At 42.2% G+C, this 27,499-nt stretch overlaps 1 protein-coding gene across 1 annotated transcript in view; it reads right to left on the bottom strand.

The window, feature by feature from the left end:
- LOC138302051 (myosin-6-like) overlaps positions 1–27,499 on the bottom strand; it is a 530,412-nt gene that overhangs the window by 18,976 nt on the left and 483,937 nt on the right. Inside the window, exon 12 of the mRNA XM_069242473.1 lies at positions 1,297–1,407. Within this exon, the coding sequence (XP_069098574.1) occupies positions 1,297–1,407 (111 nt within the window). The remainder of the gene's footprint in view (positions 1–1,296; positions 1,408–27,499) is intronic.

Raw genomic sequence — 27,499 nt, forward strand, 5'->3', positions numbered from 1 at the left:
TTATTGGACAGAAAGTTATCTACTGTATGAGGGTAATATTGACAGGTGAGGCATTACACTTTGGGTTAAATCTAGCCCTATTCCAATTACCCAGATTACGTTTCGCTTTTGGTGTATTTGTCAGTGCCTGCTAGTTGCATATGTCCCTTACTGAAATCTTTATTTTGGAGAAAAGAGTAGAGTGCAAGTGAGCGAGGAAAAAATAAAGAGGAGAGGGTAAAGGGAAGAGTGAGTGAACTGGCAGGAGAGGGGAAGATAGAAGATAAGATGGAGAAGGACAGAAGAGGGGCAAGGAAGAGGAAGAGAAAACAATGGAAGAGAGAGCTGGTAGGTAAAAATGTGAATGCTATTTGTGGAGAAAAAACAGGAATATGGGATAGATAGGAGGGAAGGGTTAAGAGGAGTGAGGAGTAAAAGGAGAACTAGGAAGCATAGAATGAAGAGTGAACGGAGCAAACAGAGGATATGAGACAGAAATTATGTTTGAGCAGGGAGACAGCAGTGGCAATGGGGCCAGAAAGTAGAAAATAAGGGGTAATCAAAGGAGAAAACAGATCAGAGGAAGAAGGCACTGATGGTAAAAGAGAATGTGAGGAGAATGGAAATACAAAGAGATGAGCAGGATATAAAGGCGGTTGGAAGGAGAGAGCAAAGGGAAGGTAGGACGAGTGGAAATCTCATGTGCAGAAAGAAATGTCAAAGTTCACATGAAAGGGATTAGTGAAGGTGACTGCCATGACTCCATAGTTAACAAGTACCAGATAGAGAGGCCAATCCCACCTTCTGTCCCTTGGGGTCTGCTCACTCCCTGACTAGACTTCAGGAAAGGCAGAGACTCTTATTGCTAGAGTAAACGAGGTAATGACAGAGAATGGCAGAAAATACATTCCCTAAGTGGCTGGTTGTTGGAGGACCTGGACTAAGCTCACAAGACCAACAATACAGTATAAAGTCTTGGACCACGGAGAGAATACAACTTACGTGCCAAGAGGGGGGCAGCGGACAGTGAGGAGAGACAGAAAACATTAGGTGAATGGACAAATTAAGTGTACGTGACAGTGTAAAAATATGAGAAAGAGAATCAAGGGGGAGTGAAGAGGAATATAAAATGGAGATGGGTGCAGATGGAGGGGAGTTGCGGGCGATAGTGAAGTGAGCAGAGAAAAGTGAAGAAGCAAATAGCAGCTCACAGTGAGGAAGGAAAGCAATTGGGCAATATTAAGAGGGGCAGAGGAGAGAATATTCAACAGAGAAAACTGAAACTGTCTTTTTACCCACTGTTATCGAGTGACATACCTCAACAATTCTCGAGCCGTCACTTGATGTTGGTAGTACTGATGACTGGACTATGACTGTTGCTCTTCTTTCTGCTGCAAACTTCTCCAGTATTGCCTTGTCTTCCTTTTTCTGAAAATATTGAGTGTATTACACTTTTTCTGTTTCAAACAAACACTAAATATTTAATTTCATGCAAGAAGACCGGGTGTGAGGCTCAGTGATTCTTCTCATCTACATACCATATCTCCTCAATTTGAATGGATACGTCCCATTTATTGACACATGCTTAATCCACCTGCAATCTATGGTACTAATACTTTTTACACCGAATTTCACGCTTGAATGTGTTATGTCACATGCAGCCCTTAAACTGATTCTCCCTTCTTCGTTCGTCTATTTTCCAGGTCCACTACAGTTGACATTGTATGTTGAACTTCATAATTATGTTATTATTCCCAAAAATTGTTTTCTAGAATAGTATACGGAGTAACTGAAAATTACGTATTGAACTGTACATGACAATACGTAGTCGTTGACAAACTGAGCACATCGGTTGAAGAATGTGTACAATTATCATTTTTAACTGTTTTGTTAGGTACCAAAATGTCTCCTTTCAGCCATTTCTTGTTTCTTTAAACGCTCGATGTACTTTATTTGATGACATGACCAAGATCGCAGTTCCTTACTGGTTTGATTTACTGACGCAAGTGCCTACGTTCTGGAAGGTTAGTGGGACGATGCATATCTGTTTTTGTGTTGTGGTGCATGCCTTGAACCTTTGTCGACTTTCTGTAGTACCTTTGATATATCGTTTAAAAAACAAGACGTAGACGCGTATGCAGCTAGATGCATGAACAAAAGGCATAACAAATAACATTTTAGGAGCTTTTATGACACTTACTGCTCCTTATAATTCTTTATGTTACAGTAAAAAAAGATTCAAACTAAAACACTTCATTAAAATCAATGAAACGTGTTCCATCTTTGTAAACTACAATGCATCATTTGCCGAGAAACCTGCAATAAACTTCCATATTCGACTTAATGGTGTCTATTTTATTAATTGCATCCACTTTCGAATAGTTTCCAAGCTAAAGCGTATAAAATCTAAGATTAATTTTAAATCCAAATTACAATATGCTTATTTTCAATGTTCCAAGATCGCCGAAGCCCTTCCACCCGCCCCTCCCCGAACTAAACGAAAAGGTCAATGTTGCTACTTTGGTTGTCTCCGTTTGAATGCATTATAGGAGTCAGTGTTGTTTAGACTTGCAGGTAATTGTGACCAGGAAAAGAAAAAGTGGAACAAAATGGATTGACTATTTGTAAACAGTGGATGAGGAGAGATATTTCCTCACCAAGAAGGGAGTAGCCAAAATCAAAAATATTCGTCAGTTGAAACATACTTCTAATCACACCAAGCATGAAAAACAAGTAAACCCAACCCTCCTTTATATTCATCTTTCCTCCACTTTCATCCATCTATCCATCCATTCAAACGTTCATCTATTTATCCATCGATCTGTCCATTTGTTCACCTTTCCATTAACCCATCCATCTCTACCCAATTATCTTTTTTTATCCCACCATCCATCCATTGTATCAACCCGTCCGTTCTTTGACTGATCCATCCATTTTCTCTTCTCCATCTGTCCATTCGTCTGTCCTTCGATTCACCTTTCCATCTATCTCTCCGTTTTACCCTTCCAGTCTACATTTCACATCGTTTCTTTCTTTCCTTTCACATTTTCTTCCTTCCTGGCTCCATCCCTTCCTACGCCTTTCTTTTCCTTTTATTGACCCATCTCTTTTCATCCTTTTTCTTCCTAACCTTTCTCTCTCACGCTTATTTTTTGCTGTTTGTATCTTTCTGACTCTATGATGTTGGCCTATTTTAAGTATTCTCTGCCAGCTCGCATTCCCTAACTGTGTTATCTGCGAGCATTTTGTATGCAGTTCCACAGAAAGAGGGAGCCATAACATACCCTGCTTAACATATACAAAATAAGAGCTTCCCTGGTAACTGCAAAGATATATATATATATATATATATATATATATATATATATATATATATATATATATATATATATTTCACCTAGTGTCGGTTGTAGTTATAGTTAGGACCATGTTTCCATAGAAAAAGCAGTTTTTGACTTGCCTATATCTTTGACACCGTTTGATGAATGTTCCCAAAATTTTCTTTAAAAAAAGTGCCCTGGTGATTTTTGTTGTTCACAGAATGTTTCGGGGTGATCCATCAAGCAGGGGTCATGAAAAAGGGCGGTCACAAAAGTTGTGTTTCCCATATTAAATCCCATAAGACCTTTGAACAAGGAGACAGCCCGAACCACTGAACGGAATTACACCAAATTTGGTAGCAAGCTAGGGTTTGGTATGCAGAGTGTGCGTTTGGTTATTTGGTGTAAATGTGTTTAGTAGTTTATGAGAAATTAAGGAGAATCCAACTTGGTATACGTAAGGTAGCAAATAATTCGCACATTTTTGCGAATGCATGTGCAAATAAAAGCGCTGTAATTGGCTGGCCAAAATCTGAACAGAAAGTTCTGTCCGCCATTTTATGTTACGGTAGAGGGTCCCTGGCGAGGCCCTGCAGCCAACCACTGCCATGGCCAAAGGCAGTGCACAGCAGTGCCTGAGTTAATGTATAGTAATACAAATAAATATACGTTAAAAAAAACATTGAAATTCACTGAAAGAAAGCAAAGGTTACAGGGACATTATAGTTAGGAAATAGAATAAAAACATAGACATTCACAGAAAAAATCAAAGGTTATAGGGATGGCATAGTTAGGCTCACATTGTAAAGGAACAAAACCATAGAGATTCACCTGTTATATTTAGAGTTATCTCAAGTAACTATAACCTGTGTCCTAAAGCAACTATAACTTGCACCCCCACCATGCACATTTTTTCGTAAAAAAATGTACTGTAAGTATTATTTTGATATTATCAGTGATGTCATCAAAGATGTCAATAGTGTCGTAATTTGTGGGGGTAAACGCAATGCATGGCAAGGGTGTGAGTTACAAGTAGCTTAGGGCATGAGTTATGGTTTTGTATGCCTGCCAGGGCCCTTCCAGGACAAAAAACATTTTGCCGCAAATTTGAAACAACACCACAAATTCACAGCAAAAATTTAACAAAAAAGCAAGCGCTGGCTCTTGCCCTTGCTTTTATGAAGCTCCTGGATGTGCCAGATCCCGGGGGCATGTTGACATAAAAGGGAGGGGTGCCTGTGGCCCCCCATAGGGCATTTGGATGGCCCAGGGACCACCATCTTCCTGGGCTTAAATCATAATGAATGGAGGGGGTCTCGCAGCTCCCTGCAGCCCAGGAGACCACCACCTCCCTAGGGCTTTAATTATAATGAATGCGGAGGGTGCACAGCCCACCCTGGGGACTGCCACTTTCCTGGGGCTGAAATCAAATATGATTGCTGGGGGTCACGTGACCCCAGGGACCACCACCTCACAAAGGCCGAAATCATATAGAATGCGGGGGTGCCATGCAGACCCCCCTCAGCCATGGGGACCAACACCCCCTGGGGCTGAACTAAAATAATGAAGGGGTCTGTTGTGGACCCCCAGCCGGGGGACCACCACCTCCCCAGAACTATTTTATGTTGGAGGGGTGCTGCACAGCCCCCCTCGTGGTGCCAATAATGGCCCTGGGAACCACCGCCCCCCCCAGGGCCGGCTTCAGCTATGTCTCTGGGTGTCCACTCTGGCCGCTCCCACCAAGTCAGAGCAAACAGTCCACTTTCTGAAAGTGAGAGCTGTCAAACTGCTCTCACTTACAGAAAGAGAAGGTTTCATCTGTTTACCTACATTCTAATATGTGTGCAGGGAAACAGATGAAGAAATTGTTCCCACAAGCAGGAAGCTGCTATTTAAAGCCCCCATGGTCCTGTCACTCTTTCTCTCTCTCTGTCTCTGGGGATGGAAGAGAGAGAGAGATTGTTATTGTAGTGGTCACTCCACGCAATGGCTTCAAAGTGTCAAACTAGCAAGATATTTGGCACAAATGTTATAATTACCTTTTAATGCACGGTGGACAAGGGTCACTTCAGCCTAATGATAAAGCTCTTGGATTGTCAGTAGGTTGAACGTTCAAATCATAGTATCTCATGAAAGTGTGTCTGTTGATTATGACCATTCAACTTTCCTAGTGATGGAATATTGAAGTCCTTTCCCCCTCAAAATCTGTTGGTTAAATGTCATAGCTAAGTCTCAACACTGTACAGAAAGGAGTCAACTCAGGTCTAGTGCTTACGGTCTCAGACATGCACACTGAAGGTTAAGGGTTCCAGTCAAGGTGAGTTTGTGGTCTTTCCCAGCTTTAGTCTCTTTTCAACTATAAATATTTAAGTTACATATTGAAAGGTGATCTTGCTCTTTTTAATTGACAAAAACGTTTTTCATTTCAATTTGTCTGGAAATATCTCATTCTAAGTATATAATTTATCAAATATAAAAAAAACTCTCTCTCTCTCTCTTTCTCTCTCTTGCTCTCTCTCCCTCTCTATCAGGATTGGGTGGGTATCGTGGTTGGCCACAGGGACATGGAGCACACCAAGCCCTGCAGCAAACCACACCTCGCCCGGTCGGAGGCCGTGTGTGGTGCAAGGTTGGGTGGTTATAGAGGGTTGGCCAATGGCCTGCGCACCAAAGGCCATGCCCGGCGGTGGTTGGATTAACGTACAGTAATGAAAATCACTTTATGTTGAAAAAACAATAGAAATTCACTGAAAAAAATCAAAGGTCACAGGGATGTTATAGTTAGGAAATAGAATTAAAAAACATAGAAATTCACTTAAAAAAACAAAGGGTACAGGGACGTTATAGTTAGGCTCACTTTTTAAATGTACAAAACCAGAAAAATTCATCTGTTATAGTTTTAGTTATTTTAAGGAATTATAACGTGTGCCCTAAGGTAACTATAACGCTATATACATATATATTCATATATATATATATATATATATATATATATATATATATATATATATAAATAAATATATATATTCGTAGCAGCCACACGCTCTCCAAAGCAGGCTCCGATACTTGGGGGCTTCAATTCACCAACTTTATTTAACACAAGGCTGTTATAACGTGTTTCGGGTGAACCTCTCAGCCTTTTTCAAATCCACAGAATGCCAGTGTTGCACAGCTTAAAAAAGAGTCACATTATAAACCACGTGATATGAACAAAATCATAAACATTGAGGAGTTACTTCCTTCATTGGCTGCAAAACCTCACTATATTCATTAACATGGAAATGAGCGATACAAAAATTAAAATGCTTAGTACAATAATATTTTAGGCAATGCACTTCATTCAAATTCATTTAGTTCAATGCATTTTAATGCAACATAATATGTACCAGCTGGGACTTTAAACGGATGGAAAAATGTGTTGAAAATTATTACCAACTTCATTGAGTGTCCATCATCAGTGCTCCAAAAGCTGAACAGATGACTGATAATTAAAATGTCAGAATGTCAGACCATGCCTCAAAATCTGCTTGTCTTGCTCAGAGAGTTCAATTTCCGATAAATTGATTATAATTAGTGCATCCATCATATTTATTTGGTCATCTGTCTGCCTGTTTCACTTTGTGAGGTGGCTTCTGTTTTGGTTGAGGCTCTTCTGCGCCTCTTTTTCCTTTTCATCTTGCTCTGCCATGTGGTGCATTCTCCATCGATGGCCGTGGTCTTAGATTGAAGGTGCTGTCTAAGAGCAAATAATGCAACTCCTCCCCTACTGTGGGTATGTCCTTTTCAGTGCTTGTGCTTCCTACATAACCACTCTCTTGATCAGTAAATATATTACCTACTGGCGGTTGTCAGTAGGTAGTTGTAGTCAGGACCTCGTTTTCAATGAAAACCTGTTTTTTGACTTGGCTATATCTTTGGTGTCGTTTGATGATTCTGTTTGAAATTTTCCCAAGAAAGTGTGCCCATGAGTCTTGTTGTACATGGAACATTTCAGGGTGATCCATCAAGAGGGGCCAAGAAAAAGAGGAGGGGGTCAAAAAAGTGTGTTTCCATTTTAATTCCCATTGGGATTTTGAATATAACTACAGCCCGACACGCTGGACGGAATTACACAAAATTTGTCAGAAAGGTAGCTTTTAGTCCAGAAAGTGTGCTTTTTGTTATTTCATGTTAATCCATTCAGTAGTTTTCGAGATATTAAAGGAAATCCAAGTTGTTGTATCTGGGCGGAGCCTACGCACAGATCTCGTGGTGAGAGCTGATTGGCTGCCAGCACTTCAACCAGAAAATTATGGAAGCCGTCTTGGGAGCAGTATGCAGGATAGCACTCATTGAAATGCATTATAGTTACTGGCAGGTTTTGAGAAGGACACAAAAACGAGAATATATAAAAGGTGCTAACAGATTTTAGCTACAATATAAATAATTTGTTACTAATGTGAGTCTACCCTATGAAAAAGCCTTCTGCTGGGATTTCATGAATCATGTTTGAGAGAAAACAGTTTTCTCAGGATTTTCCCATACAGGTTATGGAAGGTGCTCCAGAAGTAAAATAAGAGCACATTTTCTGTAAATTCACACTATCTTTCTCAGTCATATGAGAATGAAGGCTGACATTCTTAGTAAACATGTACTTTCAACAGGAGCAATCTGTCAGTGAATTCCATTGTGTCCACTGCTGTCTCCCAGAGTGTTCTAAAGAACTACTAGAGTGCTAACAGTCTTACGTATGACAAAAGTGCGGCACACCTGAAACCATCTTGATTGAATCAAACTGTTAAAACTCAAAACATTTAATTTAGAAAGGAACAAAATGAAGGGGACGTTTTGTCATAGAAATTATGGTTAGTGCTGTCAAAAAAAAAAATTAGGACAGGTTTTAAGTGAGTTCTCAAATATCTTCCTGTTGTACTTCAACAGGAGCAGCCAGTCAGTTAATGTTAATTCCCTTGTTTTAAACTACAGCCTTCCAGAGTGTTCTAAAGGACAACTAGAGTTCTACATTCTTACTTATGACAAAATTGTGGCACTCCTGAAGCCATTTTGATTGAATCAAACTGGTAAAACTTAAAACATTTAATTTAGAAAGCAAGAAAATGAGGGGTTTCATTTTGTCATACAAATTATGGTGAGTGCTGTTGAAAGAAAAATTAGGACACATTCTAAATGAGTTCTCAAATATCTTCGTCTTCTATTTCATTCAAACATTCTGACACATAGACTTTCATTCAAACATTCTGACACGTAGTCTGAAAGATGCATATTCTGATTTATGCCAAAAGTGTTGTACATCTGACCGCCATCTTGATGGAATTGGGGTGCTATACTGGCAGCCTCCTCCCAAGTCGTATTACGATGTTGTATTGCAGGCTGACCAGTGAAAACATCGGATTGCAACATTTCTGCCATGCAGACCAGTGGAAACAGTGCCAAAGCATTAGTCTCAGCTCCCTTAAGGGAGCCAAGGCCAAGGCCATGGCACAACAGCACCCGCAGAATGCGCACTGTCCGCACAGAGGACAGTGCTCATTCCGAGGGGGCTGGCAGGGGGGCCCTGCGCTGCCCATGTTATGAGCATGGGCAATGCAGGGGCCCCTCTATGGCCCCCAGCACTAGCTTTCCACCAGCCTTTTCATGGTGGGGATCTCATCATGAAAAGGTTGGTGGAAAGAGGACTCATGGTCAGCACGTCAGCACTGAACTCAACGCAGCCATGGCTGACCACGGCTCCGACGGCCAACCAATCAGGATCCATGACCCTTGTGGCGGCATCGATCCCCTGGCAGTCCGACCACAGGGGTCAAAACCTGGTGGTCGGACCCCCAGTAATGCAGTGGTCCACTGCCACCACAGATTTGCAGTCCTTGGACTGCCACACTCGTAATTAGGCCCTTAGAATTAGAATAGAACATTCTTAAAACTCTACAACTCTTTAGAACATGCAGAATATCCTTGAACATGCAGCCATCTTCCTTCTTTATTCGGTGTGAATCAACCAAAGTCCCAAAACTCCAAAAACATTAACTTCATTCAACATAATCCACACACGTTTCCCTCGTCGGCACGACTCCTCTCCAATGATTTCCACTCATTTCTGTCCTGGAAACCAAACAACAATATATAAATTAAACACATCCAAAAGGTTGGGCACAAAATCGGAGGGACAATATTAGCCTCTGTGACTTTAATAAAATCATGATTTTCTTACCATTAAAACTGTGGAAAATGTGCATTTTATGGCAAGGCATGGGGGCCAATATTATGCATGTTTAAGGCTCATCCATTACCCTCTTTACAGCATTTTCCACAGGTTGAAAGCAGAAACATTTTAACATTGACTCACCTGACCAAGCAGCTGCCTTCATAATACTATGTAGGCTGCTACCTGATACAAAAGCTTTACTTGCCATCTCTCCTCTTGCCGAATGTTCCCCAAATTCACTCACATCAACTCCTGCCAATGTCTTTACCTCTTTTACCCACCTTGCCAAAGTCAGTGCAGATACTGCTTTTGAATTAGCAACCGTGAACATCCTTGCTCTCTGAAACCCACAGTCCTTTCCTCAGACTATTTGAGACACCACACCTCACACAGTAGATCCTGTCCTTCCATTCTAGGACAGAAATTTTTTCTAGACGTAGTTTTGGTGCATTTTCATAACTCAAAACATACAACTTCAGACTGAAAACTTCCAGCAGTTGCCTCTAAAGCTCTTATGTCTCAAACTCTCCGAAAGGATACCAAACACAACAACATCGCCATTTTCAATGACAACAACTTTAATAACTTCAACTCATTACGTCTTCATCATTTTACTTCTTTTAACACCTGTGACACATACCATGAAGATGTATACTTCACTTTAACGGGAACATCTCACAGCCCTTTTAATATTCTTTTAACCAAAGTTCTAATAACTAGAACTTCATTCACTAATTCACCAAGTTCTACCAACTAGAACTTCATTCACCAATTCATGGCCAGCAAATAGCTGACCTGCTTGAGTTCACTTAGTTGTATGCTAAACCTTTCTTAAGCAATTCCAACAAATGATTAATCATTTCTACCACAGGTTCGGATACGGGATCCAAAGACCTTGCAGCACACCAACTATACCATCTTTGCCATTCCACCCTGTATGCCTTTGATGTTCCTGGTGCCCATGATTCCTTAATAAGCTCTGACACCTCTGCTGATAACCCAGACACCTGTCATACTCTCCTGAAATCAACCATTCTATCAGAACCAACTGACCTCTTGTTACCAATTTGTGATCATTTCCCTGGGCATCCAACAGTAACTATGGAAAGCTGGGTAATAATACTGGATTGTCTACCAATAAGTTAATCACTTCTGGGAATCACACCTGTGATTGCAAAAATGGAGTTATTAACACTAACTCCACCCTCTCTTTCCTCACCTTCAGGAGCAGATCTCTGAATCATCAAAAAAGGAGGGAATACATACAACCTCCCTTTCCCCTAGTCCTGAAGGAAAGCATATATCCCAACTCCCTCTTGATCTGCTCTCTAGCTATTAAACTTCTTCAACTGTGCATTCATCCTGTCTGCAAATAGATCCACCTCTAATTGGGCCCATCTCTTGTCCAGACTCTAAAACAGCAGTCTGTCCAACCTCCAATTGCTTCCATCCTTCAAATTCATCGATTTCCAAACTGCTTCTACATTGCTGTTCCCTGGAATATGCTGAGCCTGTAGCATAATCTCCCTGTCCAGGCAGCAACTCCAGAACTCCTTTGCCAACTCCACTAATCCCCTTGATAGTGGACCACCCAACTTGTTGACATAACGAACTGCAGAAAGATTCTTTTTTTTCCCTTTTATGCCTCTCAACACTACCATCTATTTTCTTTTCCATCCTTTCTGCCAACTCACCAAACAATTTTTCCATATCCTCCCTCATTTTCTCTTCTAAAGAACTTCCTTTATACTGTTCTCAAAAATCAAAACTTGATATTTCTATTATCTTCCGATCGTATTAAACTGTCAAATTAACAGCTGACTGAACTCAATTACCATCTCACAAGACAGGTATCTACTCCGACGATCAGCATCCTGAATATGGCTGCCTGAATCTACAATTCTTTTCCTACAGGTAAGCCCAAACTCATAAGACAGCTGCAGCACGCAACATGTACGGTGGCTCCAACCTGTCAAAAGCTCTTCAATTGTACTCGCAGGTTGCTCTGATCTTAGCAACTTGAACTTGAGCCCTTTCATGGATCAAGCGTGCCTTGAGCTCACACACCCCTCACATGCACAACTGCGCTTTGCGCTTACGGATGGTGCTCTGTCCTCACCTCCCCCCACGTGCTACTCACTGGTGATAACGCATCCCGACCTAGGTACTTTACTTGCACGGGGATTCGTTTTAGGCCAATGAACCTTTTGACCCTGATTGAAGGCACCTTAAGACGAGATATCTATTCCGCATTTCAATCACTAGATCAATAACCTCATCAATATTCACAATAACAAATCAATCAAATTAGTTAATTGCATTAATAAGAATTTAAACACAACATGACCTTTCGGCCATGAATAACCACACTCGATTTAGTAAGATTTATGAGATTTATTCCCTATTAGTTACACTCTACTAACAAGTTTATTAGTCTCAATACTAGAAAACACATTAACAATGTCACAATGTGGCAACTTGAATATGACTTTAGCAAAGCAAAGATCAGGAACATTTGAACAAAGCACGACGTCAACATGAATTAACTTTAGCAGAGTATCATCTGCACGTTATTCAACAAAGCAAAGATTCAGTCATTTGTCTATTTGCATTCGAATTAGTGAACTCCTTAACTAACCTCAAATTAGCATCAGCATGTTGGGCTCCATGCAAAACAATTTTGTAGCACAAATTTAGAAAAACATCTAACTATGGCCTCTGTCAAAAGAGCAGTTGGCACCTAGAAAGAAAAGGCAAACAGACAATTACAATTTCATTATCATATAGTTACCCTCCGTAATGGGTCAGCATACAGAGTTAGTCTTCATCCTCAGGACAGCAGTCTATTTGCCATCAGTCAGGACAGGACAGCAAAGTCTCGGCAAGACAGGGCAGTAAGGAACACTTTCCTCATAGGAGAGGAAGTACGCTATAGAGCAAAGGGAAGATGAGGATTATTTAGGATATCAGGCAATAAAGTCCCAAGGCAGGGCAGAGTGGCGGGATAAAAGGCACACAATGGCTCATAGAAAAATTGGCTGATTTCTCCTTGTGACACGTCGTTAAATTGAATTTGCCAGACAAGTCTCTAATTTCCAATTGGTCAGTCTTTGGTGAATCATTATCTCTATCCAATAGTCCGTTGATCACCTTACTAGAATTTTTACTTAAACAGTTCTCATGCAGTTTATTGGCTCCTGTGATTTACGTCTTCACCGGGTAGAATGTCAGGTATGGAAAAGTTACACTCCTTGTTTCAGTCAGTAGCTCCATTGTCTTTACCAGTTTGGGCGACCATGTACCTGTTGCGAATTACACTGTTGCATTCAGCAAGAATGTCTCCTTGAGCAAGTCAGGTCTCATGAGAACAAATTTACTACGGTTACACAGATCTCTAGTTTCTGGAAAAGTACAGTTTCATGTCCTTCAGGAAGGCAGCACATTGTACGTTAGAAAAACACATTTAATATGAGACCAGTCAGCTAGACCCAGATCCTTGCTAACTAAGGCCTAATGATTAATTCAACAAAACCTTAACATATAACTCCTAATGCTAAAACAGAATCATACATTAGTACATTAATAATTCATTATTAGCCAATTCTATTAATCATCATATACATTTGTGGCCACTCCCCGTGGGCACATTTCAAACGCGTATGTTTATATTAGTCGGTCACGTTTTCCATGCAGCTTCATTACACATTATTTTTCAAGCAGTTCATGTTAATTTTGATTATAAAAGCTACACTCCAACACTGGGAGAAGTGTTATTTGAAAATGCAACTGCCACTGCAGACACATACAACAAACGAATCACCTACCTCAATGGTTTTAAACACAAACTGTTCTGTTTCGCGAAGCAAACTGATATTTTAACTGTTAACCTCATGACATTGCATTGTCAAACCAAAACCCAAAACTCCATGTAAACGACAAAGAGGAAAACATTTTGTTTAACCAAACTCTTACTCCTTCACATAAAAAGATTATAACTAGCTTTCTTTGAACAGCTTATCATCTACACTGTAATGTCATCTATCGGTTTCCAAAACTATTATCTGAAATAGTGCTGCAGTGTTTGAAGTCTACAAAGTGATTTACATAACAATTATATTTAACAAAACCACATTCTCAAACCATTTCAACAAACTTCAAAACTGTTTCTCAAATCTTATCCCACAAACAATTCATTTAAACTTTCAAGACGTATATTCTCATACACCCAAAAAGTAACCAAATTAGTTCTTATCTGTGTATGAGCAGCAACAAAAAAAGTAAGACGGCTTCATGTTCTAAGACATTATGCATGTTCTAAAGAGTCTAGAGTGTTAAGGATGTTCTATTCTAGTTCTGAGTTCTTTGTTGCTGCTGTGTATAAGGGCAATAAAGGAGTAGTGCATAATATTGTCCTCTGTGCCTTGGCATAAAATGGCGAGATTAGGGAGCTTTATAACAGAAAAATCTCCCAAGATGACCACCAGAGAAAAAAGAGCCCAAATATAGCACAAATATCACTCAAATATAGCCCAAGTATAGCCCAATGACAGAAGTGTAAGAAGCAGTTTTATATAGCTCACACGTGACCCGAAGGTATTGGAGTACTCTACATCGGCATCAATTACATTACACAACAACACATCCCTTTGGGCTTTAGGCATGGGGAGATTAAGTGATTTGCACTGAATCACAGTATGTTGAGCTGGCCCTGAAACTCGAAGTGCAGCATATAATTAAGTGATCGACTGGTTTTAAAAAATCAAGATAGCAAATAATTTAAAAGTGCTTTGTTGCTATTTGAGATCTCTGAAAATATGTCCTCATTTTAGTATTTTAGAGCACTTATGGTAATTTCAAAGGGAATAAGACCCTCTCATTTTTATAATTTCTAAAGGAATTGCTTTAGGTTTTGATTACATCAAGATGACGTCAGGTGTGCCACACTTTTGGAATAAATATAGAATGTTAGCAATCTAGTTGTTCATCAGGGGCACAGGCTCTGGTAATTGGGGGCAGAGAGGAGGGTGCAGGTGGGAGGGGCAATGGCAGCACACGGGCCCGTGGATGTCAGGGGAAAGGGGGCAGGGGCAGTAAACCAACCATGCAGGTCAGCCAAGAGAGGCTGAGCAATATAGCAGACCATTGAGGGCAGAAAGAAGAGGCAGTGGCAGTACAACCATACATGTCAACAGACCAAGTCAGACAGGAGGCTCCCAATGTTTTTAAGCCCATAAGGGCTTTATTTTATATGATTCCTGCCTAAAATCTCTTATTCTTAATTTTAAGACAAGGGGGAAAATCTCCCTATTATTATGTCCAAAGTGTTGGCAAGTGTAGTACATTGGATCACTGAGAGCATGGGGAATGGGGTAGGGATATGGACTCGGGTAACAGAGAGCAGGAGGGAGATGGGCAGTGGTACCAAATCGACCTTACAGGGCAGGCATCAGGGGTTGCAGCAGCACAATGGACCACACAGGGCAAGCGAAATGGCAGTGCAACACAACAGACCATCAAAAGCAATAGGAAGGGGACAGGCCATGCACATGGACAACAGAGAGCAGGGGGGAAGAGGCAAGGAAAACAAGCTGACCATACCATACCAGAAAGACAGAAGGGCCTGATAGAGCATAACAGGAGGGAGGGGGTAGGGGCACAACAACAGACCAAATAAAAAAGAAGGGAGGGGATAGGGGACTGCACATGGAAGACAGAGGGCAGGGGTAAGGGGGTAGTGCTGGGGCATCAAGCTGACCAGGGAGGGCAGGTGGGATGGGCACTGAAAGCACAACACACCATAGCGGGCAACAGTAAGACTATAATTCATACACACAGACAAAGGAGGGAAACTGGGAGGGGGGGTTAGGGACAGCAAGCTGAACATGCATGGCAAGTGGGAGGGTTAGTGGCAGCAGAACGGCCATAGTGAGCAAGACGGAGGAGGCAGGGGTGCGCACAAAGGACCATGGAAGACAAGAGGGATGGGTAGGGGCTGGACACATACAAGAGAGGGCAAGAAAGGAGCTTCAAAAAAGACCAAGCAGGGTAGGCAGGAGGAGCAGATGCAGTGCAAGAGAACCTGGAGGGCAGAAGGGAGTGGCAGTAAAATTGACCATGGTGGACAGGTGGGATGGGGCATTGAACTCTGACAGGTAGGGTGGGGGTAGCAGGGCCAGATGGCAGTCATCTGACCATACTAGGCAGGTGAGAGGGGCAGTGGCAGATCAACAGAACACTCAGAGTAGATAGGAGGGGCTGTGAAAGGTCCATTGAACATGGTGAGCAAAAAGGAGAGAGCAGGGGAAAGTACACAGACACTGGAGGGCACTGGGAAAGAAGACATATGCAGCAAGCTAAGCACAGAGGCTAAGCAGGAGGGCAATGATGGAGCATAGAATTGGGAAACACAGGGGAGGAGGAGTGGGCAGGGACATCAAGCTAAATGAAGTGCAGTGGCAGCGCATCCGACCATGCAAGGTAAAAGGGAGGGGGCTGGTGCATGGACTCAGACAACAAAGGGTAAATATGAGGTAGATGGGGCAGCAAACTAACTGTCCAGGGAAGGCAGGAAGGGTAGTGACAGAACAAGGGCCACACAGGGCTGTAATGAGGGAGTAGTGGCATGGACTTGGACAATGGATGGCAAGGAGGGGGGCAGGAGTAGCAAGCTACATCCAACTCCGTCTACCAATGTGCACTGCGATGGGAGTTTTACTTAATGTTAAAATAACCCTAGAAATTTACTGAAAAATCAAAGGTTACAGGGATGTTATAGTTAGGCTCACAAACCTACAAAACCACAGAATTGTACCTGTTGCAGTTAGAATTATCTCAAGTAACTATAACTCGTTCCCTAAGGTAACCATGACTCACACTTTTTCAGTGAGTTTCTATGTTTTCATTTTACGTAAATCCATTTTCATTACTATATGTCAATCCAACCACTGCAGTGCGTGGCCAGCCCCTGCGGCCAAACCCTATCTACCCAACCTCACGCTGTGCATACCCATTGGCCCCATTCCCCCAGCTGATTTCAGACCCAGGAACCCCATCCCCTGGGGCCCAGCCTTCATAATCTTTTTTGGAGAGGGTGGCAGCTCAGCCCTCTTCCCTGGGCCGATCTCAGCGCTGGGTACCCAATCCCCTAGACCGTGGCCTAAATATTTCATTTTTTTTAGGAGGGGGCTGTGTGACCCCCTCTCCCCAAGCTGATTTCAGACCCAGAGACCCCATTCCCTGGGGCCTGGCCTAAACATTTTATTTGTGCGGGGAGGAGGGCCATGCAGCCCCCCCCAGGCCACAATCCGCCCTGGGGACCCCATCAGCCATGACCCAGCCCAAACATTTAACTTTTTGGGGGCTGGAGGCCATGCAACCCCCCTTCCCAGGCTGATCTCAGCCATCCCCTGGGGCCCAGCCACTAGACCTGGCTGCCCCCCAAGGGATCCCAGTGACAATGCTCGGGACCGCAGAGGGAGCCCAAAGGCCCCTGCCGTCCCGGCTAGCTCCCCACCTACTGTGGGAGCTGACACTGCTGTCACAAAGTGGGGGCTGCTAAAGCAGCTCCCTCTCTGTGAGAGGATTGTTTCTTCTGTTTCCCTGCCTGCATCTCAGTGGGCAGGGAAACAGAGGAAACCTCCACTCACAGTGAGGGACAGCTGTTTGACGTGGACCCCCCATCAATTTACTATTCGTCCCCTGGGTGGTGGTGGTCCCTGAGGCACCTGGGGAGTAGGTGACACCCAACTTTGTTTACATATTCTGCCCTGTGGGGGTGGCGGTCCCCAGGGCAACAATAAGGCCAGGAGGGTGGCCCCTGCACCCCCTTCTTATATTTTAGTATGCCTCGGGACCTGGCCCTCGCTGGGGCTTTAAAAAAAACAAACACAGGAGCCCGCACTTTTTAAAATATTTGTTTGCTGCAAATCCATGAATTTTGTGAATTTGCTGCAAAAATTATAAAGAATGCTTTTTTACCTTGCTGGGGTCCCTCTGGGAGATAACACACAAGGCTTAGGGGGGGGGGGGGCGGTCAGGGTATTCCTACCCTGGCCCCTTTTCTTCTTTTCACTATTTTTGAGGGACTCGACTGAAGCTGAGCCGCAAGATGACTGCTAACACTTCTTTGTGGAAGTGCTGGCAGCCAATGAGAGCTGTGCATTTCTCTGCACAAGTTTGTCTCAAAGTCTTTGGGGAGGATCCGTGGGCCTAGATATACAACTGTGTTTTCCCTTGAATATCTCCAAAACTACTGGACAGATTTACATCAAATAAGCAAAAGCTAGCTTTCTGCCAAATTTGATGTAATTCCGTCCAGCGGTTGGGGCTATAGTCATGTGCAAAGGTCCTATGGGAATTAACATGGGAAATGCATGTTTTTTTTTAACCCCACCCTTTTTCTCGGTCCTCACTTGATAGATCACCCTGAAACTTTCCAGGTGCAACAAGAATCACTGGGGCACTTTTTCTGGGGAAGTTTAGCGAAGATTCATCAAATGTTGTCAAAGATATAAGCAAGTCAAAATATGCTTTTCCTATGGAAACATGGTCCTAACTATAACTACCCACCACTAGATTTTATATATATATATGTATATATATATATATATATATGTGTGTGTGTGTGTGTGTGTGTAATTAATATATATATATATATATATATATATATATATATATATATATATATATATGCTGTCCAAACTCTCTCTGCTCAGAGCAAGATCACAAAAATTAGGCCGGTCTCGGCACTGCAAAGGCGGAGAACCTTCGTAAAAAAATCCATCAAAACGTCTCCACAAGAAGAAATGTGCCAAGCCAGGAAACAGCTTGGCCTTAAAGTCACAAAGTCTCTTCACTGCATGAGTGCACTTAATTACTTTCCTTAGCAAAGTGATAATTGTTCTTGTTATTCAAAGTGCATTATGGTTCTTAGCTGCTGTTGCCAAAAGTTAATTTGCATAGTCTCATTTCCAACGACAGACTCCTTCATGTTTAACTTTGAATATACATTTCCTCAACACACTATTGCTACTCTTCGTTTTTGGGCCTCATACTGCAGTGGAAATATGACTTTAAGGCCATAGTATAAGAAGATGGTTAACTTCATCATGTGGTTATTTTCAAACCTGGATATCGATACACCTATGATTAAGGCTGTGCTGTCAGCCGAAACGTATAATAAAGTGCCTCATAGCACTGTTTCCTGGCTTGGCACATTTCTTCTTGTGTTTTGATGGATATATATATATATATATATATATATATATATATATATATATATATATATATATAAATATATACATAAGGCTCCACTAGGAAACTAAAAGGAGCACTCTCCGGATTTCAAGATATCCAGCATGACGGGTTTCGGCTTCAGCGCCTTTCTCGAATGCTAATTTCAAAACGAGAGACATTTTCATACTGCTCTTTAAATAGATTGCATGCTGGATATCTTGAAATCCAGAGTTCGGCAGTCAGAACACCAAGTGGCATTTGTAACTGGATTACCTTGGTACTGCCTGAACCGCCGCAGCCCACAAATACTTGAAAATACTAGCTAAACTAATTAGGAGATGACTTCATGGATTGACATGAGTCACTTAGACTGACTCCTTCTTGTATTTTGCAATGAGGGGCAAATTTGTGGTTTGACAAAAGGATTTAGGAATGTTTTCAAACGTGTGACATTTACTCATGTGTTTGGTGGAAATATTGGAGATGAGAATTATCGTAAAAAGAGCTAACATACACTACTATGGCGGCGCTGAGACGGACTGTGTTTGGTGAGAATACAGTCCTACTTTGATAACTACCACCATGTGAATGCAATCTATTTAAAGAGCAATATGAAAATGTCTCTCGTTTTGAAAGCAGCATTTGAGGAAGGCGCTCAAGCCGAAACGCATCATGCTGGATATCTTGAAATCCGGAGAGTGCTCCTTTTGGTTTCCTGGTGGAGCCTTGTGCTTGGATACATATATATATATATATATATATATATATATATATATATATATATATATATATATATAAACACCTACCAGCGGTCTCCAGTAGCTAGTCATATTTAGGAAAGGGTTTTTTTGTTTTGCCAATAACTTTTGACTTGAAAGTTTTCGAATGATTCTGGACCAAGAGAATGATGGGGATGGTCCCAAAATGCATTTTCTCCATTCAATTTCCCATAGGGATTTTGAATACGACTACAGCCCTAACAGCTAGATGGAATTACACCAGATTTGGCAGAAAGCTTGCTCTTGATCCAGAAAAGTGTGCTTTTTAGTTATTTGGTGTAAATTCATTCAGTAGTTTGGAGTATTTGAAGGAAAACACATTTGTAAATCTAGGGGCGCGGAGCCTCCGCAAATCCTAGAGATCTCATGCTGGGATCTGATTGGCTTCAACCAGGAAGTGCTGACAGCCATTTTGGGACTTGGACTCAGCGGAACCCCAAAACAAATGTTAAAAAAGGAAAAGAGAGCAGGATAGCAGTACTCTAACCCCCTAGCCAGGGCAAAAAAGTACTAAAAAAAGCAAGCACAGTCTCACATGCTTGTTCACTGTTTAACACCGAGGTGGACCCGGTCCCGGGGGCATGCAGCATAAAAAAAAAATAGTGGCCCCCTCCTCAGGTGATTTGAGCCCCAGGGACCACCATCTCTCTGGGGTTTTTCTTCACAAATTGGAGGGGTGGCGTGTGGATCGCCTCTATGGGCTCTTACCTGGGGCTCGGTCGCTATTATGGAGGGACGCTGCATGGACCTCCCTTCTGTGGCTCTTTAGAGCCCCATGAACCACCACCTCTCTGGTGGCTTAATTGAATTGTTTATACCCCCCAACCCACTGTGCTCCGGGAACCACCACTTTCCCTGGTCCTGATACAAGCTTAAAAGTGGGAGAGGACCATTTACCAACCCATGGACCACCACCTCCCCGGAGCTGGCCTGTGCACTCAAAAAGAGGGGGCCATGCACCCCCCTCATGGAACCACTAATGGGCCCTGGGATCGCTAACCCTCTGTGCTGGCTCCCTATCTCTTGAGGTCCCCACTCTCGGAGATAGACATTGACTTTAGCATGGTGGGAGCTGTGACAGCTCCTGCCAAGCAAGAGCAAACTGCAAGTCCTTTCCGAGTGGACAGGAGCAGGATAACTGTTCCTGTTCGCTGGGACCAGACTTTTCATCTGTTTTCCTGCCCCCCGGCAAGCAGGGGTGTGAGTTATAGTTACCTTAGGGCACGAGTTATACTTACTTTAAATAACTCTAACTATAACAGCTGAATGGTTTTGTGCGTGTTAATTCAGAACCTACTAAATATATATATATATATACATATATATATATATATATATATATATATTTTGAAACCTGTTCTGAAAAACAGAAATGTGCCATGATGCCTTGTTTGTAGCAAAAAGAGGCACTTTAATTCACAATTTCCAGAAAAATCAAGCTTTTTGCTACAAACAAAGCATCACAGCGCATTTCTGTTTTTCAGAACAGGCTTCAGTATTTACAGTGGGGTCTCCGTCCCCGTGGCGCCCAAGCCGCCCTGGAAGAGATTAGGCTTCTTGCGGAGAGTTTATGTTGTAATATATATATCTATATCTATATATATATACATATATATAGATAGATAGATAGATAGATAGATAGATAGATAGATAGATAGATAGATAGATATATGCATATGTTATTTATAAGTGTTCTCACTGCTGCAGATGTATCTTCTTCTGAGTGCTAGACCATAATTATAAATGAGCATCTGTGTGCTTGTTGCACATCCAGAAAAGCAAGAAGAGTTTTAGTTTTCTTAAAACCTTTGGCTGCATTTGAGGAATAGGAATGTGCATGAAACTTTCCAAGGTAAAGGTTCATCTACATTTGATTCTTCATGGCAGGGTTCATATGGATCTATCAAGCCAGGATCAAAAGTGACATTTACCATTTTATCTCCCAGATGATTCTTTACTCCCTGATACAAAAAATAACTGAACATAATGACATGAAACATGCATGAAACTAGTACTTTACTCATAGCTGGGTCTTTGCTCACCTTGGTATAAATCTATTCAACAGTTTTGGGGAAAATGCCATTTAAAAACTGCTACATCTGAGTATGAAGAGGTTACATTTATAAGCTATTTGGCCTGTTACTTAGCTGGTCCTCTCTGGAGTTGTGGATCCAGTTAAAAAAACAAAGGTATACCACTGGATTAGGGAACATAATTTCTCCCCATCCATTGCAGATTCAAAAAACTGGCTGCGCTCTGATTAGCTGTCCATCACAGAGTTATTTCTGTTACACCTGCTGTTACTCAACATGGTGCACTGAGCACTGTGTTGAGAAAAACAAATACTAATGTGCACAAGGTGACAGGGTGAGCATACCCTTTAAAAATTATGCCCCGGGGTGGAGTTTTTTTTCACATGTGGTGAGAACATGCATCTCCTAGTATGATTTTTAGGTTCTAGGTCACCTTCTGGTGAGATTCTCATTGTAGGAGCTCACAACTGTTCATTTTGAGAAAGGTGCCATTTGAGTAGAAAAACTACTTGAGTGGCAGACAGAAGCTGCACCTTCTGGTGCCATGTGGGGCTATTCATGCGGATTTTACAGAAAGGAAGAAGCACCTGGTGCTAAAAATCAGCCCAACTAGCATGATGTGTCTGGTCCGAACACTGGCAGAACTCCGCGGAATCTCGCAGAGTTTTTCTGTAACTCCACGGAATTCTGTAGAGTGAAACGCTGCAAGCTTCACCTAGGCCTAATAAAAATAAAAAAACTATTTGGTACGCTACAGCTGTGCTTAGCCATCCCTGCTGCAAATAGCATATGTCTGTATGCTGCAGGGGTTGTCTGTCAATGGCAGTAATTGTGCAGGGCTAGGCTGCAGGCTAAAGGGCATGTGCAGTGGGACTGACTGAAAGACCTAGCCAATGGCCAGTCTCAATGTCCAACACCTGCTGCAGATGGCCAAGAGTCTTATGCTGCGTGAGTTGACTACACGCTGCGGGTTGGGCATAGGGTCTGATCCCTGTCACTATTAAAAGTCACAGTTTCATATTAGAAACTTTGAATGGCAAAGGAAATGTGCTTATGTGAGATTGTCATGCATTATTCCATTCATTAAGATTGTATTAAACATTAATGTTTGATTTACATTAAGAAGTGGATATTGTCACTCATGAATATATATATATATATTTTTGTTTCTTTTTCAGCAGGCAGCCAACGAGCAAGTGGTGAACAATGGATCAGGGGTAGTGTAGAGAAGGACCTCATCCGATTGGCAGGCACAGGACGAAAACAACAGCATAACCACCAATAGGTAGCATGCATGCATAGTAGAGTCACAAGAGACTGTCCTGCTGCTGAGAGACTCCGTAAGCAGGATATGCAACATGCCAGGAGAAGGCAGGCAATAGGGCTCCACCTAAAAATACCATCTGTGGTGTCCAAGGAGTAGACCTCTCTATTTTTGCAGCCTTAAGTGATCCTCTCCTCCAATAAAGAGGCCCCCACAACAATGAGACCTTCAGCTACACCCAATGTTTCTCCTCTTCCTCCAGCAAGTGCTTGCGCAGAAAAACAGTAGATAAGTGTTACTTGGTGTACCTTACCCATCACCTGAGTATGTGACTATGGCTATCTTCCAGAAAGCCATGAAGCCAATTGAGGCTGGACAACAGTGCTCTCCTTAGGCCTTCAAGAAGTGACAGCAGAGGCACAAAAATGGAAGCATGCTGAAGAACAGAAAGAACTCGGATGCATCCTCTCATTGTGGATTGCATTTATATAAACATGTACTGTGACCCATCTCTATTCTGCCAGTGTTGTTGCTTCACCTACAGTGTCTACCACCTCTATACCTAAACCTACCCCAAAGTCTCCAAATCCTTAAATAGTATACAGTCCTGTCCCATTCCTGTAGATTCCTGCATCTGTGGAGGGAGGGAGGAGGTTCAAATGGTCTTTGTCTCTGAGGAAAATGAAGAGAATGACTAGGAATGTGTCCTTCAATATAGGAAACTATTTCTAGCCTTGCATCGTATTCCCACAACAAGCAAATATGGTTGTGGTTCCACTTTACCATGTCTTGTTGAGATGATTTAATCTTTTTCAAGACACTGATCTATCTCTCCATCAACCTAAATACTTTCTCCTTGTAAGTTAGAATGCTGTGTTGGCTCTCCCACATTTGATGAATATTCCACAGAACAGATGAGACTTGCTGGGAAACAGATGCCCCCAGAGTATAGTATTTGCCAACGCCAACCACCCTGACATGCATGACCATGTACCAACACCAGCAGGTTGTCCATTATGTAAAAGGTTGATGTCTGAGAGGTGTAGGAATGGAGATTGTTGAATGGAGGAAAAATCAGCATCACCAGGGATTTCTTCTCTCTCAGAAAATGAAAAAGTACTAGTGGTGGACCTGTTTGGGAGGGTGGAGCAAAGGAGTCAAATGAGGTACTAGTAGGCTGAGGCATGGCTCTAGGAGAGTCCTGCTTAGCTGGTATGAGCATCCATTGTATGAGTAGCTGCAGGGCACTTGCAATCTCTAGAAGACACCTCAAAGGAAGGCTGCTGACAGCCTTGAGGTATTTTAGAGATTGTATCCCACGTGGGACACACATTTACCCCTTTCTCCTCTTGAGATGCTTGAGCTGTGGTAACAACAAACATGGCAGCTAGGAGTAGCATAGGATCCTCTACCTAGACTCCATGATGTCGTTTGCATGTGGTTTGTAAGGCATCATGGTCAGACTCATCGTCTTGAGGAGATAAAAGGAAACCATGTTATAATGTTAGAAATTAATGTAAATAGCTGCACTTGTGTTTATGTCATTGACTTATCTGACCGATGGATTGCAGAGGACCAAATTGCTGCTTGCATGATGTTCCCTAATTTGTATGGATGGGACTTAGTGAGGACAACAGGGGCCATTCAATCACAGAAGATGTGAAGCTAACAATATATGCAAAGAAATAATTTCTGTCACAAACATAGCATAATGTGGAACATTAGCATGCCCTGGATCAAGCTAGTGGGATAAGATTTGCCTTTTAAGCTTACATATTACATTGTTCAGTTAATGCATGGATAACATTGTATGTCTTGAACTATGGAAATCAGCATGATGTGTCATCTGGCCTATTTACTTGTAAGGAGTGCTAAGTGATGATGCCAGAAGCGAATTTAATTTTTTGTTAATGGATGTCATTAAATATTAGCGCATTCCAGTGTACAAACCACCAGTGATAAATACATATCAGAGTGCAGAGATGCTGTGCATTAATATGTACTACTGCATCTGATTGTTTAGACAATGCATCAGACACTGAGAATGGCTGTTGTGAAATACATTCACTGCCATGCCAGTGGTTTTCTGAAAGAATTGTGATTTGTATATGTTAGAATCTAGGTTACTGGTTTACTTGGGTGTGAGCCCTGGCCAAGCAGCAACCACAGTTCTACTCAGGGTAAGGAACAACCCAAAATGAACCTGTGCTCTACCCTCTGGTTGCTTGATAAGGATAAGGAGGAATTAGGCTTAATTTAGAGGAACTGTGTAAAGTAATTGTGCAACACTTTAGACAGTAAAACAGTGAAAACATCTTACAAAATATCCCACACCAGGTTAGACAAACAGAGCTTAATTTAATAAGCAAAACAAGACCAAAATAACAAAACTCCAATCAGTAGAACTGGAGTTATGAATTTTTAAAGAATAAACTGTGAAATAGCACCTACAAGCATAAAGTGACATCCATTGATATCTGGTTGTGCTGGACTGGGTCAAAGTGAAAATGCAGGCTAGCTGTAATGAGATGGTGGTCGGATACAGTCCAAGATTAGTCCCGCTAATGGTTTACCGCCTCAAGTTTTTGTGTTGAGTCCCGTTCGCATGGAAGAAGGTCACCGGGAGCAAGGACAGCATCATTGGTGGTGATAGGAATGGAGTGAGAAGCAGGCTGGGCGTCACAGATGGGCAGACTGGTACCTCATGTTGGTGGTCCTCAACAGTGATTGACGCTTTCATGGTGAAGAGATAGGCCGGTAGTGGCTTGAGCTGATTCTCTGTGTGAACTGGGTGATTATGGAATGAACGGGCCCATTCACAGTTGTAAAGAGACAAAAAGCTTGGAATTAAGTGCTCAAGAGCCACCGCAAATGGCCAGAACATAAGAGGAACCTCTTGGCAGTCAGGAACTCGCTGAAGACGGGTGCAGGAGCTGTGGGTGAGTTGGTTATGTTCCTGAGGGTGCGATCAGGAGGCCAGCAGACTAGCCCTTTGAATCACTCTGGGATCCTGAGTTCAAGATGGATTCCAGGTCCATTTCTTCCTCAGGCAAGAGGTCAGCACACCAGAGCAGCAGTTCCATGTAATGCAGCAATCCAGCAGAGTGGCAGTACTTGTAACAGCTCAGCAGTCTTTCCAGGCAGAGTGTCTGCTGTTCTAGAAGTGTACTAAAGTGGTGGTGTCTGAGATCATTCTTTTGTACACTAGTGCTCTTGAAGGTGGGAAAAGCTTCTAGACAGTGGCTTTAAAGTGCATGCAATTCCCTGTCTCCCCTGCCCTGGTTCCAAGCTGGTTGATGTGATAATGCAGGGTCGTTAGGCCCTTTATGTGGAGATAAGACACAGTTTATTCAGGTTTAAGTGATGTTGGGCACAGCTCCTCCCTGCTATCTTGCCCTTGATGGCACTTCCAGTCAAACCTAAGCTCCCATTATGTGTGGCTGTCTAGGAGGAATACACAAAGCCAAATGGCCAACTACACCCAGTCATCTGCCAAGAGCCAGGCCGCAGGCACCAAATGATTATGGTAAGAAAATGCCAACTTTCTAATAATGACATCTTCAGAACTGTAATTTAAAATTCCAACTTCACCATAAGTTAGGATTTTAAATTCAAATTCCAGAGACACCATACATGAACCTGTTATATGTTCCCATTTGAAAATTACCCTTTTAAAATAAAGCAGCTCCAATGTTATTGTATGGGACAGATAGGTCTTGCCGGAGTGAAAAATGAATTTAAGAGTTTTTCACTAGTAGGAAAAGTACAACTTAAAAGTACTATATGCTGTCCAGGGCCTACCCAGGGGTGACTTATATGTATTAAAACAGAAGTTTGAGTCTGGCAGTGAGTTTATTTTACCAGGTCGAAATGGCAGTGTAACAAGGCATTCAGGCTGCAATGGCAGGCCTGGGACATGTTTTGGGAGGGTGGCACAGTAAGTGCTGCAGGCTCACTGGTAGTATTTAATTTATGAGCCCTGAGTATGTATGTATGTACAAGGGACTTACAAGTAAGTGTAACATGTCAAAAAGACTCAGTCCTTATTTAGATTTTTGAAAGAACGAGAAATCCTTGTGAAAAGAATTGCACACTGGATTCTGCTTCAAATATTGCACTTCCACCAGAAATCAGTTGATATATTATTACCACTTATCTCTTTGTCCCGTAGGCTCTCATTATCTTAATGAGACTACTGGATTTTGAGCAACAAGATCGTCCACGATGTGGGGGACTGAGTCTGGCCCACGGTAGATGACACTTGTCACTCCAAATCCGGATTTTGCTCCGGCTAACTGGCAGTGCCTCATCTCTCCCAAATGGTAGAGACAAATGGGCAGCCAAGCGCATGATATCTCAGTACTTCTCACGGAAGTCGTGGTCACTCAGGTCACAACCGGTTCTCTCATACACAGTGTGGTCTCATATATAAATGACAACAATAGAGGCAGTACAAGTTTTAAAGATTGGTTTAATAAAACGACTGCATTTTATATAACAAAGCGTGAGATGCAATAACCAGAACTACACAACACAATAATATTAAAATAGTAACAATGATAGTGAAGCACAAGAATAAGGCTATCATAGTGCCGCTAGATTATTCTCTCCCTAAATTATATTTCGAGCACAGCATGTTAAGCTCTCATCCTGCCTTTCAGGTTCCCCCGGGAGGACATCAACCCTCG

Source organism: Pleurodeles waltl, chromosome 1_1 (assembly GCF_031143425.1).
Source record: "Pleurodeles waltl isolate 20211129_DDA chromosome 1_1, aPleWal1.hap1.20221129, whole genome shotgun sequence".
Lineage (NCBI taxonomy): Eukaryota > Metazoa > Chordata > Amphibia > Caudata > Salamandridae > Pleurodeles > Pleurodeles waltl.